The sequence below is a fragment of the Adiantum capillus-veneris genome, chromosome 16 (genome assembly GCF_014529385.1).
Source record: "Adiantum capillus-veneris isolate H3 chromosome 16, ASM1452938v2, whole genome shotgun sequence".
NCBI classification, from domain to species: domain Eukaryota; kingdom Viridiplantae; phylum Streptophyta; class Polypodiopsida; order Polypodiales; family Pteridaceae; genus Adiantum; species Adiantum capillus-veneris.
The window spans coordinates 148243159-148258461 of record NC_140946.1 but is presented as its reverse complement, the minus strand read 5'-3'; the positions used below and the strand labels follow the sequence as shown (position 1 = coordinate 148258461).

At 38.0% G+C, this 15303-nt stretch overlaps 1 protein-coding gene across 1 annotated transcript in view; it reads left to right on the top strand.

Moving 5' to 3' along the window:
- Window positions 1-435, top strand: part of LOC147440036 (tetraketide alpha-pyrone reductase 1-like) — an 82528-nt gene extending 82093 nt beyond the window's left edge. Inside the window, exon 7 of the mRNA XM_086485731.1 lies at window positions 52-435. Coding sequence (XP_086341857.1) covers window positions 52-214 — 163 coding nt within the window. The 3' untranslated portion in view covers window positions 215-435. The remainder of the gene's footprint in view (window positions 1-51) is intronic.
- The last annotated feature ends 14868 nt before the right edge of the window (window positions 436-15303 follow it).

The window sequence follows — 15303 nt, the reverse complement described above, 5'->3', positions numbered from 1 at the left end:
AATACTAGTAGAAATCTTTGCTCAGTTATTTATTAATGTTGCTATGTGTAGGGATGTCTCTACCATTGACGTCGCGACGAAAGCTTTTTACAAACTCAACACAACAAAGCTAAGGGAGTTGGGTTTCACATACCAATTTGACACGTTCCAAAAAATTTGTGCAGACATGGTGCCTTGCCTACTTGAAAAGGGTTATTTGAAGCAAGGAAAGTAAGTCAAATAATACGATTGAGTTCCATTTTTGTCACTTTATCATTGTGTCCCACAAAAGCCTCGCCTTAACTTTGTTTATGACAGCCAATACCAAGACATGTTTCACAAATATGTCATAATTTATGTTACCAGCTCAAACTAAATTTTGCTACATGTACTACAAATTATAGGACTAAATTTTGTGCTCTCTATAAAATTTACAGATGTACGCCTATTGTTGTCCATGCTTTTCATGTGTATGGAAGGCTTCATTGGGTGAGAGATTGTCTTTTGGGTGACAAATAGGGGATTGGTTCTAATTCCTTCACTTTGATAGAGTATGTCAAAAAAGACCAAGGATGCCCTTTTCTTTTTCTTCGTTATGAATACCATGATTAACCACTTTTTAGGCATAGAGATCCATCTTTTACAAGAGGGGTTGACGCCGCATTATCACATTGCTTGCTTGAAATGGCAATCAAGTAAATTTTGTTTGCTTGTCTTCACACACAGAAAAGAGAGATCTTGAACATGATTAGAGCTAGGGCTTTATTAAAGAGGCTTACGGGGGGATGTTCGATCATGTGGCATGACATGATCTTGAAGCTATGTGGTGTGTGCCTTGTTGTAGATGATGGAGATTCAAGCAATAAAATTGTTGAAACATCAAGATACATTTCATGCTCTTTGTTAATTGGTCTAAGCATATTTATCAATGGTGAGTGCCAACATGTTAAAGCATTTCTGATAGTTGGCTTCATCATCATTGGAAATTGAATTCAACACAAATATTACAAAGATGTACATAGTCAATATTTAAGATTGCATTTGTAACCCTCCCATTGACCATGTGAGCAACAAAACTTAAAGAACATGTCATAGTTGACATTTTTGTCATGGACCTTCTACAAGTGTAATTCTCCATCATGCAGACACATATAAGGCCACTTTAAGAAAATTAATCTTATATTGTCTTGCTAAAATACTACACATATTGTATCTCTGTTTGTCTTGCGATTATGCAACACATCTTGAGCATCTACATATGCATTTGAATTTGTGATCATTGCAATGGTCCAGGAGGGCAAAGGCTTATCAATATGCCAATCTTTATTGGTTGCCCTTTCCTTTTATAAGGCCTATTTCAATATTGTTTGTGGATGCCTATGATTCCATGTCAATGTTTCCTCCATTGATGGCAATTGATTTTCAAAGTTTTAATGGTTGACTATATTAAAAGGTGAATGTGAACCAAACACTTGTCATGACATGAGATGATGCACACATTGAATTTTCATGATGAGTGAAACAAATCCCAAATGGTTGGAATGGAGGGAAATCATGAGTGATATACGTACATGTGTTTTTTTTTTTTCAAAAGTCACATAAAAAGGATATGATGTGTAAAGCCTAGTAATGTAAAACATACGATGAAGATTAGGTAGGAATCACAAACAATTCAAAGCCAAGGACACAAACTTCACATGCGTGTTAATACTATGATTTGATAAAGAGCCTAAAAGTGCCAGTGGCTTAATGGTTGTAGTGTCTTGCCTTCAGTTATCTTAACTATTGCTACCACCACTACAGTTGTTGTTGCCTTCAATTATCTTAAATATTACTACTACCACCATTACCTTTTTTACTACGATGACGACTACTTTGACTACCACCACCACTAGCACTAGTACCACTAATCACTACCAAGACTATGATTGCTACGGTTACTCTGACAACTACCACTACCACCGTTGCCACCACCACTAGTATTATCACGAGAGAGAGAGAGAGAGAGAGAGAGAGAGAGAGAGAGAGAGAGAGAGAGAGAGAGAGAAGAAGAAGAAGCCATTCAAAGTTGAAACATTTTCACAAAACCCGCAATATTTGAGCACCTCAAAATCATCACAAAGTACAAAATACAAAGGAACAAAGAAGCTCTCAACAAATGTGGTTGTATCCAATGTAAACATAGACCACAGCACAAATAGATCATGAAGGGCAATAAGTCCTCGTGCGAAGGAAGATTCAACAATATACCAACGAGAGTTTTGTGGAATCCTAAGACAGGAGTTTTTGTGGAAACATGTTGATTTTATTATTTTGTATAGATCGTGTTGTAATGTTATACAATGGATTCAATAGAACTAAGTGAATATTGAGAACAAAACAAAGATGCTTTTAGTGTGTGTTTAATTCCATTAGAGTATATATTTATAATGTGAGGCAAAAAAGGACACCAAAAGCAAATTGGAAAAACGCATTGAGCTACAAAGCTGTCACGAATCTTAATGTATATTGGTTTTAACATGAGTATGGTTGAAAAAACCTTCCAAATTGGTACTCAAACCTTCGACACATTGTGAATCCGTCAAAAATAGAATATAATATTGGAACAAAGAAAATGTGATAAAAAGTTAGAGACATCTTCAAGCATTACATTAATTCTAGTATCACAAAATGTTAAAAAAAACCGAAATGAAGTTTGCATCTTAAAAAAGAGTTTTACTACAATATGAACAATGAAACTACTAATTTTACAATTTCATCTATTAAGACATGTTAGTATCTATTATTATGTGATACCATTTGACGTAATCAACATAGCCATGGATTGATATGGAGAAAAAATACACCAAGCATTAGGGAAAATTTGGATTCTCAATGGGGCCCAATAACGATGTTTGACTTTGTTTTTATTGTTCAAAGCGGGCAACCCGGTGAAGTCCATGACGGATTTTTCAAAACCCCATCAACCAACATACCATTGGAAAGATCTTAGAAAGTAGGTGCTAAATCCATAAACTCCGACAAATTTGGAGTTGATTAAAAAAAGTTATGACCTCCCCACTGAAGTTGAAATGTGGGGGATATTCCATTTATAAGATAGAGTTGTCACATTTGAAAATGGATCTTCTAACAAATGAGGAATGTGGTGAGTCCATTCTAATTCCAAAAGGTCCGACAGTGTTTTGATTTCATTTGTAAAAACTTCACCGTGTACCCGTATTGGACAAGAGAGAGGAAGCCAAAATCCTTATAGGGCCCCTTTGAGGGTGTTGAAATTAGGGTTGCAGAGAAACACACACAGCTTGGAGAAGACGAAGAAAGCTCAAGGCACACAATAAAGAGTGTATAACTTAGTGTGCAATGGAAAGATAGATAGCCCTAGAGTGATGGGCGTATATACAATGCTCGGGGAAAAAAACCTCCTAAAGAGGGAAAAAATGCCCCGGCGGTCCACATCACTACCACATGTATATGGTAACAAATCCCCCCTGGAGTGATGCGGTGAACAAGAGCTGGCACATGAGTAAAGGGAAATGCCATGCCCTGAGGACATAATCAGTCCACAAAGGGGAGTAAGCCCAAAGCTTTGCGGAAAGCTTCAATCTTCTCACGAGACAATGCCTTTGTGAAAAGATCTGCAAGGTTGTCCTGTGTTGGCACATAAGCCAAGCTGATCTCTCCTGTTGAGAGCCTCTTTCTGACATAGTGGTAATGCACCTCAATGTGCTTTGTGCGAGCATGAAAAATTGGGTTCCTCGCAACTGCCAATGCGCTCTGACTGTCAGTGTAGATAGTGTTGGCAGTGTCTTGTCCAACACCCAAATCAGCCATAAGGCGTCTGAGCCATATACACTCAACCGTAGCTGTGAAGACTACCTTGTACTCAGCCTCACAACTCGAAGTGGCCACAGTAGGTTGCTTCTTGCTCAACCATGATATACATGAACTGCCAAGCATGAAACAAAAACCACTTGTGGACACTCTCGTGTCAAAACAACCAGCCCAATCTGAGTCCGAAAAAGCATGTAAGTCTAGCAGCAATGATCCCCCCTTGGGATAAAACAAGCCAAGATGTAAAGTGCCACTAAGGTAGCGGAAAATCCTCTTGACAGCCTGCCAATGCTTAGACCCTGGGCTATGCATAAATCTGGTGACCTGTGAGACTACAAACTGAATATCCGGCCTCGTGTATAAAGAGTGACATTAGCAGGATCGCCAGCATCATGTAGACTCAACTTCAAATCTATTTCCATGGGAGTGGCAATAGGTTTGCAATCCTCAAGTCCAAACTTACATAGCAATGTCTCTATGTAACTTTTTTGACACGAGGCAATACCACCGTCACACTGCTTAAACTGTATACCTAAGTAATGATGCAACAGCCCCAAATCTTTCATCTTGAAAGTAGCATTCAAATCAGCCTTAAATTCAGCAATATGTCTCTCATTCGGTCCAGTGATCAGCAAATCATCAACATAAAGAACCACAATGCCCTCACGCTTTGCATACAATGTGCTTTCTGTTGGACTGTTACGAAAGCCTTGTTTGACCAAATGAGTGTCAGCTTTCTCATACCAAGAACAAGGAGATTGCTTCAACCCATACAAAGCCTTGTTACATTTGCACACTTTGTCCTCTTGTCCTTATATGACAAAACCGCGAGGCTGCGTTACATAAACTTCCTCAAATATGTCACCATTCAAGAAAGCAGTAACAATGTCTGATTGATGTACATCCCAACCAAAATGAGTTGCCAATGCACATAGAAAATGCACAGTAGTCATACGACAAGCGGGAGCAAAAGTCTCTTCATAATCTATGCCTTTTTGCTGTGCATAACCGTTTGCAACAAGTCGAGCCTTATGGCGATCAATCTCACCATCCGGCTTGCGTTTCAACTTGTAAACCCACTTCATACCAATGGCCTTTTTTCTAGGAGGCAAATCACATAAAGTCCATCTGTCATTTTCTATGAGTGCATCATATTCTGATTGCATGGCAGCCATCCAATTTTTTGAATTCTGTGCTTCATCAAAAGACAGAGGCTCCTCAACATCATGTAAGCTAGACAATGCCAAAGCATAACAATCTGATGCATAAGATGCATGGCGAGAGCCTGAACGAGTACGACTAGACAAAAGTGCATCCAATTTGTTGTCATGCAAAGTGTGCACCAGCCATTTTGGCATACCTCTAGCTTGCTCATTTTCAGCCCTTTCCTCATCAAGTACATCATGTACATCTGCATCAGTAATAGGCTGATATAGAACATTTTCAGAAACCCCCATAGGCTGTACATTTGCCTCATTGGAAATTACATTCGTATTTCCACCACTGAAAAGAGGCGACAAAGTGTCATAAATGTCCTGTGAGCTTACATTACTGTCTCTAGTACATGACAGCAAGGGCTGAACAGAATCTTCCACAAACACTACAGCCTGTGAAACCAGGATACGTTTTTGTTTGTGGATGATACAACCTGTAACCTTTTCTTTCAGCACTATACCCAACAAAAATACATTTGACAGCCTTATCATCCAATTTTTTGCGCTGTGTTTGTGACACCAAAGCATATGCCAAACATCCAAAAACACGCATGTGCTCAATAAAAGGCTTTCTATCATGCCATGCTTCATATGGAGTAATAGACTACAAGGCTTTCGTAGGACACCTGTTACGTACATAAGTGGCACACATGATGGCCTCAAGCCAAAAAGAATGCGGCAAAGCTTGACTTTTGACCATACATCGTGCCATTTCCGTAAGTGACCTGTTTTTCCTCTCAGCAACACCATTTTGCTGAGGTGTATAAGGCACTGTACATTGGTGTTTTATCCCACGACTAGCCAGAAATGCATTAAATTCATGAGACATATACTCCCCCCCTCGAGCGGAATGGAGGGTGCCCATAGTACATTTCGAGACATTTTCAGCCATAGCCAGAAACTGTTTGAAGCACATAAAAACTTCGGACTTCGCTTTAAGCGGAAATACCCATGCATGCCTGGAGTAATCATCAATGAAAGTCACGAAGTACAGGTAATTGCCCAAGGACGGAGTTTGCATGGGCCCACAAACATCACTATGCACAAGCTGTAACCTGCATGTGGCCCGAACTGAACCATCCTTTGGAAACTTAGAACGCTGCATCTTACCCAAAATACAGCCTTCACAAACATGTTTGACAGGTGCTTCAAGAGGCGGCAAAGAAGCAACCATCAGATTTCTACAAACGCAGCAAACTGGTAAAATTCAGATGACCAAAACGTGCATGCCAAAGTTTTGCATCTGAAATAGCCCTTGAATCTGCAACAGCATTTTCAAAATTTTGTCCACACTTGTCATACAAAGTGAGCTTATACAGCCCACGACACAAAAGGCCAGATGCAACAATTTCATCACCAAAACTGAGATCATGAACTGTACATCTGTCATCCACAAATTTGACTACAAGTCCAAGTCTAGCAAGTGCAGATACAGATAAGAGATTCTTCTTGATCCCAAGTACATAAAGTGCATCAACAAGTGTGAAGGAACTGCCATTTGCAGTAGTAAGCACAATCTTTCCAACTCCTTGAACCGGATAAGAGGCATTGTTGGCACAAGTGACTGAATTCCCATGAGGGACAGACTCGAGAGAGGTGAACAATTCACGATGTGAGGTAATGTGCTTTGTAGCACCACTGCCGAAATACCACACATGTGAATCTGCAGCAACTGACAAGCATGCATCATGGACAGCAGGATTGTAAGTGCACTCTGCACTAATTCTGCATCAACATCAGCATTACATTCTCCTTTCACAAAAGACTCAACAATGGCTGCATTTGTAGTGGAACCAGCATTTGCATTGGAACCACCCTCTTTCTTCTTAGCCTCTTTTGCCTTCAACTTAGGACACTGCTTGATCAAGTGATCATTAGCTTTATAGTAATGGCAACGCATCTTCTTTTTTCCCTTATCACCAGAATTGCCAGACGAAGTGCTGCCAGCAGAAGCATTGGGAACAGAAGTTTTGCCACTCACAGCAGAATCATAAGAATTGGCTGCATTGTTGTTACCACCCTTTCTTTGAGAAGCAATAAAAACCTGTTCAACTGTATGCTGTCTAGTCCTGTTTTTTTCAAAAAGTGACTCTTGCAACAACAATATGCACAATGCATCAAACTTGACAACTTCTTGATTTCCTTGGGTCATAAGTCTCCAAGTACTAGCAAAAGTCTGGTAAGAATCTAGTAAGGCATCAAGAACAGTCTGCACAAGGGAACTGTCTGAAATGACTTCACCTGCAGAAATAAGCTGCTCATTGATATCCTTGAAACTAGCAAGAAAAGTGTCCATATCATCTTCCTCATGCATAATCTTTGACTCCAGCTCTTTACACAGCAAAGCAATTTTAGCCTCATTACGACTTGCATAAAGACCAGCCAATATATCCCAAGATTGTTTTGCAGACTTTGCTGAACGGGTGCGAGGAACAATTGTGCGCTTCACAGACAATGCAATCAATGCATGAGCCTGCGCATCCTTAACATCCCAACGAGCTTGTTCTATCGTAGGCAAAACAACTCTAATAGCTGCAATCCTTGCAGCAAGACCTGCAACATCCTCAACATCGCCTACATCCTCAGAACCAGGACGTACATCAATGCCCTGCACAATGTTCCAGACGCCCTTTGACACAAGAACATGTTGCATCATATAAGCCCACATAGGGTAGTTGTCCCCATCCAACCTGTCCTCAGCAGCAAACATCTTGAACACATCTGTGTTGTTGTTGTCAGCCATGGTAAATGCTGCACCTGATGTGAAAACTGCCCGAAAATAGGAGAAATGGAGTGGGAACAACACGTGCTATATAGCACAAACCTTAGAAGACTGTAAGGCACCTGTTATGCAGGAAATGACACTGACGAAAATTCTGCACAAAATGACGAAATAGCCTGTGCAGTACTTCCTGTAGTGGAAACGGAGGCCGAAACGAGCCCAAATCGAAAATTTGAGCAAACCAAGCTCTACGAGATCTCCCAAAGTATTTGTCGGCCTGAAAACGCTCACCAAAGCTCACTGAAATCGGAGAAAGTGAGCAGTCGTGTACTGGAGCAGCTGGCGACTAATCCCGGGAGGACGCAACCTGCTCTGAGACCAATTGTTGGAATTAGGGTTGCAGAGAAACACACACAGCTTGGAGAAGACGAAGAAAGCTCTAGGCACACGATAGAGAGTGTATAACTTAGTGTGCAATGCAAAGATAGATAGCCCTAGAGTGATGGGCGTATATACAATGCTCGGGGAAAAAAACCTCCTAAAGAGGGAAAAATTGCCCCGACGGTCCTAGTGTGTTCACACACATCACTACCACATGTATATGGTAACAAAGGGTATAAAATTTTCCTAATGTTTCATAATACTTGTCATAGTATATTTCAATCTAGTGGATAATATCTTTGTAATAGCTTGTTAGAGCATAACCATGCTTCTTATTGTGGGAAGATAAAAACAAAGAATTGGACTATAATTTCTCAATGTTTTCATTGGAGAAAACTTCAATTGTGATTTTTTGTTCAAAAAGCACATCTTGTATCAAAAAATTGAGAACTTGATACAATATTTCAATATAATAGCCTTCAAACGTGATATCTGAACTTAGTATAACCCATTGGAATGCTCACGAGAATCTGATTAATCTATTGGAAGATGCAACTATGAGTATCAAATGTTCTTTGAATGCTCATCTTAGTATATTTTTGGCTCTTCGTACACTAGTAAAATAGATAGGATGTATCAAACATTATCATATAGCAAATATAATTTCTCTAGAGCTCTATTCTAAAAGTATGCAATTTTTTTAAAAATGAGAATTATAGGACCGTGTGGGAGGCATCATTATGTAGTAAGAGCACCAAGTTGAAGGTTTTGAATATATCTCAATCCCTTACATATTATTTTTTTATGATTGAGATATGTCTCATAGGACAAGCTTTCTCTTAGAGTCTAAAAATAAGAATTTCTTGTGTGATTGTTTTTAAACTCCATGAAATAAATACCCTATCATGCCCTTCCTTTGAGTACACAAGACATACATCTACACATAGTACTATTTAAATGTTTAACTATGCACATCTATACCCCTTTTTCTTAATTTTGTTCTCAAAGGCAAGGCCGGGGTCGGATCTTAATTTCTTTATAAAAAAATATTCAAACAAATATTTATACTTATTAATTCAAAAATCTAATTTATTCGTTTTAACCAACCATTTGCACACGTTTAGACACACACATGCAAACAGTTAGCTTTAAGGTTTTAAGGAACACATATGCATCAAGAAGAGGGAGAAGAAGGTGGAGAAAATATAACACATTATATTTTGGTCAGAATATAGGAATAAAGAAATCCAACAAGATTGCTCAACAATGTCTTATAAGCTACACGATATAATCATAGAGCTAAATGTAGCCTTTTTGTCTTGATCCCACCTTGATTCATTATAAAAATTATAAAAATTACCTTATTTGTGCTTTCATCTTGTCCATTGGCTTGTGGTGATAAGGAGCCAACTAAAATGAATAACCATGAATTCGTCTAGGAGGAATTCAATTGCCCTAGAGTGAGGAGCATATATATATATATTTATATATATATATATATATATATAGTGCATGGGGGACATCTTGTAGTAAGAGAAAATAGTATAGGAGTCAATGGGAAGTCCCAAAGACTAAGGCTATCTATTAAAAAAATGTAGCAAGCCCAAAGGTTTGTGAAAAGATGCAAACATTTTATGTTAGGTTGTGACAACTCGTCAAAGTCACCTCGTAGCCTCCTGTCGAGATTAAATGTTTTTTGTTACCTTTAGAGACATGCGGCTCTTTGTGATGGTTATTCCACTTTGATTGGTGGTGGAACTCTAGCCCTTTTGTTATCTCTCTCTTCCACTTTCTCTTTACCTTTGGCTGCTCTCTTTTTGTTCTAGAGTCATAGGGCTCTTGGGAAGCCCTGTCTGTGCTTTCTTCTGCTACATTAGCGGTAGCCTCTTCCTATGCATCTGTAGCAGCTTCTTCTTCTTCATCAATCCAAAGCAAAAAGCGACATGTCAGCAGCCATACCACTTGCATGGTACATGATCCGCGTGAGGACCTCTTGAGATCTTAAATAAGTGACACCGCATCATTTTTTGGTACGCTTCAATGTGTTTAGCACATAGAGTGCATGGTCAATAGTCATAGGCTGCGTGATTTCAATGCATTGCTGAAAGTACAGGCTACAAAATTCTTTGGGATGGTTTACCTTGGTGATTTCTTTGCTAATAAGTGGAAGTGCTGATGGTATAGCCTTGTAGGATTCTCAACGGGTTTATGAGTCATCTCTGCAAAAGTGTGGCTGTAGTTATATTCTTGGTGAATACTCCAACACCCTTCTTTTCTTTGGACCGCATGAATACTTCTTCAACTAGCGACTTTAGAGCTTCTGTTACAACCTTTTTTGTGATATCTACCTAAGTCACTTTCCTTGTTGAGTCCATAATTCTAGTTGTGTCGTCTTCTTTGATGGTGTTAAGCTCATTGATCTCTAGAGACCCACTTCACATGGTTCCATCTCATAAGAAGGCAATAAACTTAATCTTCTATTAGCATCTCTAGTGCTTCGGGCCTTGGCCACATCATAGATCTCCTTGGGAATTAGTCTGCTTGGCCGTTTTCACTTCTGAACATGCCATGAAATATGACCACAATGTGCTCTTCAAGTCGTGTTTCTACCACATATGTTTATTTGGAAATTTGGATAAACGTCATCCAATTGGCAGGCTCAAAGCTAATCTAGCTTTTGCTTTACAATTTTCCTCTTTTGACATGCACTTGGTAATTGCTACTACATGGTTTTTGTATGGTTGTAGAAAAATTTTGCAAGTTGGCTGCACTTTAGAGCCAAAAAAACCACTACGAATCCATTATTTGAGCTGGAAAGTCCCCAATTCACTGCTGATGCCTGAATAGCACTACTAGAGCCTAGAGAAATATGATGCAACTTTCAAATCCAACTTTGATTTTTCTTTCAATGCTAATAATTATTGCCATTATCATCTTGAGTGTGATTTTGGCTTGGAAATGCATCTATAGAATATCAAATAGTTGGAAGATCTCATGAATAGGGTTTGGAAGAATCTAGATAAAAATATACCATGATTCGATATCAAAATTTAGCAAAAAGACTCTAAAAAGGCCAATTGTGGAGGATTTTGGGTTTTTGATCCATATTCTTTCGAGCGTGATATGTGAGCTTGTATTAGCATCTTCCATCGATGAGTAACAAAAACTCATAAAAATGAGTAGCATATCCCATCAACGAGTAACAAAAAATTACATTCTAAACATAAGCATAATAATCACAAATATTATTTAAGGTCAATTTTCTCCAAGTTTTTGCAAATTTGATTCTATATAGGTTTGTACGTATGATAATAAGGCTATGATTGAATTTTGAGTAAAAATGGAAATCTCTAAGTAGCCCTTAGGTTAAAAAATGGAACTTCAAAGGCGATATGTTTTTTTATGGTAGGACCAAGTAAAAATGTCAAAAAGGAAATTTTACGATGGATATTGCATAGATAAATAGAGCACCAACAATAAATTTGACAAAAATATGCAATTTTGAGCAAAAACATATTAATCACAATTATTATTAGGCATTTGTAAATTTTGATCAAAATTAAAGTTTTAAGTTTTTAAAATGTTTACTAAGTCCAGTATAGCCACTTTGGTAACTTTGAACTTGAAATCTTTTGATTTGGACTTGATTTTTCTATTTTGTTCTCTAACAACTATGATTTTGATTTTGTCTCCTGACAATGATGGCCCTAACCATTTTTGAGTCCATGGACTTATCCAATATGTCATGTAGACTTTTTGTGTCAAGTTTGGGCTGTTTGGAGTTGATTTATTACCATGGGTAAAAAATGACGCTTTGCGCACGTGCAAGCCGTTTTCTAATGCCGTAGGCATCATTCAAGGTTTTTCCAGGGTCTCACCAAGGTACATTGTCTATATACCCTATGGGAAGCCTCCTTAGGATTTCTATTTTTTAGTTTAATTTTTGTGATTTTCTTTCATTTTCTTGATAAAAAGGGAAAAAATATAAATCGCTCAGATGAAGAAATGGAATATATGTTGGTGATCAAGAAGATATGATAGATAACCATGTTAAATCTCATTCAATTTTGACCATGGAGACACGTAGCCCTAATTAGGTTGATAATGCCTTATCTTGTAAAGTTTTCAAAAACTGGGCAAAACAAGCTTAAATGCAAAGATTTTTAAAGCAAAAATGAATATTTTGACTTACTGGGATTAACTAGGAGGTATGAGAGAATTCGGCTAATAGGGTCCAGATATGTGTTGGCCAAAATTGGCCTATTTTCACTTGTCACCTTCTAAAGAGAGCTCCTAGAGGCCTACTTTTGTGCAATCTCTTGAGATCCTAGCAAACACTACCTTATATGGCTTTGCACTAGACACGAGGGGTGAGTTTCTAACCTACTAATGAAGTTTTTTCATCATGGTATAGGCAAATGGACGACCCAAAAAAAACACTAGGTCTTCAAGGCCTTCATAGAGCAAAGAGTCGAAGGGGAATCACCACACTATCTCATGGATGCAAAGCATTTCTAAGCTTTCCTCTCATGTTTAAATTGGCATATTAGGATACTTGCCCAATTCATTGAGCCAAAAGTTGATGAGATGAGACTTATTGCTTCATCACAAAGAGTCAATTTGTAAGTTTAATGTGCTTTGTTATTTATTTAGGTAATGTTCTTGATATCAATTTTGCATTTTAATGTGGCTTCTTGTAGAATGAATGAAAATGCTATCATCGTCACAAATTTAAAGGATCCCAATGTTTCATGCAATGTCCAATGTTTCCTTGAGTGATTTTCTGACAATGAGATCAAGTAGATTAAAACTATTAGACAAAAAAATTTAAATAGTGGTAAGCATGTATGGTATTCTCTTATACAAACCATTCTTGAAAGGATGGTTTATGCAATAAGTGTTTCATTTCTACCATCAAATATAATTTTCTTTTGACTTGGCTATCAGCTATTGATGTCTCTACATTTCTTCATTTTAGGCAAAGTGGAAAAAGCATCTTGAAGCATTTTGTAGGAAGATTCCATCCACATTGCCAAAGGATGAGTACAATGTGAAAGTGGCTAATGCAAAGAAAACTGTGAATGCTACTTACAAAAGAAAGATGTCTAGAGTGAGTCCAGAAAAATCCCACTTTGTATTTCTTTTGATAAGTTTCTAAGAAAGTTTAGTCAACTTTTTCTCTTTTGGTACTATAGATGTTATCCGTTGTGAATCCCTCCCATGGCAAAGAATGGTTTGACACACTTTTGGAACTTTTTTTGATGATCCATCTATGAATGTTTCTTTATACAAGCTCTAAAATGTTTCTATTGCCTCTTGCTCCTCTGATTGTCAAATCTCCATACTTATTGGAGCAGATTCAAATTTAAAATCATCATATGGTATGCCAGTGGCTAATCATCCCTTTTATCGAGTGGCTACCCAAATAGGTGTGGATGGATCAATTGTTGTCTGCAACAACAAGGTTTGTTGAACAAGTGACTACTCTGGTCTTGCCAAATCATCCTACACTTTTTGAATACTTTGATGACATTATTGTGAGGCATAGGGAAAATTTTTATAAGCCTTTTGTAAAGTAAATGAGAGTTGCTATTGTTCCTGCAAAACAAGTGGATCTCAAAAATGCTAGCAAACGCCTAGTCTTTAGGTAAAGTATATGAATAAAATAGAACCAATAATATAATAACGCTTGAATAAAATGTGAATATTAAGTATATTTTTCATCTTAGCTCACCATGCACTGTTACCCTACGAAACTTGCACGACCACACAGTTGTGAACCCTGCGCTCACACACACACACACACACACACACACACACACACACACACACACACAGCTAGTTGGCACATCTGTCCGGACCCAACGGGCCCATAAATTGGATTGAAATGCTACACTCGGATCCACCCGTGTTCTCCACTTACCAAAAATAGATTAGGATGTATTGAGCCCAATACCAGCCAAGAAAAGCTCTATAATTAGTGCCCTAACCAACTTTCCCATGAGCCACATTGTGTAGTGACCCCACAATATAAAATTTTAGCCTTTATTATGCAAGAGCTCACACACATGATCCCTTTTTACTAATCGGGTGATTAGTGCCTCTAATAAAATCCTATTTGAAGACTTGGGAGCTTGTTGCAGTGGTGATGTAGAGGGGTGTTGGGAGCTTAATGGGAAAATAAAAAAAGATACGTTATTTTTTTTGTTTATAGGCTCTATGGAATGCCCTCAAGAAATGCTTTGCACACACACAAATTGCTTAAAATTGATGGGTGGTTTTAATGAAAGCTATGATACAATGAAGTGAGCTGAAAATGAGCACAATAAAGGAGAAAAATTGCACAGACACAATGAATAATGTGAAACTGGATGGTACGAAGAAAATTTCAGTGCCATCTTTGGGTGGAAAAATATTCCTTCTCGCCAAAATATTTTGGCAAAACGACGATCAAAAGACAATAAAAAAACAACCATGTAAGGAGGTAGTCATAACATAGGCTAACTCCATTAAAATCATCAAGATGGAGAGAGCATCACCCGACTAGGGCATGGAAACATCACATAAATAAGTGTGAGAGTGTCATCTGACACAATGAATAAGAGGATTCAAGATAATGCCTCTCCAATGCAAGTAGAGATTAGCCATGGCAAGACTAACTCTAATCATACTCTAATCACTAATCAATCAACTCCTACACACACCAATTGCACCAAAGTCCGACTTGCCAATCTTAAAGAGTCATGAGAGCACAGCCAACACAAGAATCCATGATTAAAGAACACACTAATTGCATTGAAGTTGGCCTCCCCAATCATCACATGCCAACCAAGGTACTCTAATCATATCACACACAAGTGACATTAAGCTCAAGGCTCTTAAACATCCACACACATAGACACACAATTAAGCACAAACTCTAGTCACATGATTAAGAGTGCACACACACTACACAAATCAAGAGAATTAGAGAAATCATCAACTAATTGAAATGCTCATGTTAAAAGAGAGTTAGATAAAAGAAAAACTACTTTATGACATTAAGGAAATGTAAAGAGATGACAAGATTAATGAGCAAAATAGAGATTAGATCAATCAAGAAGAGCTACTCTAATTACAAAGGATTAGCACTAGCCTTCAAGCATGGACATTAAGCTCAAAGCTAGACCATCCATA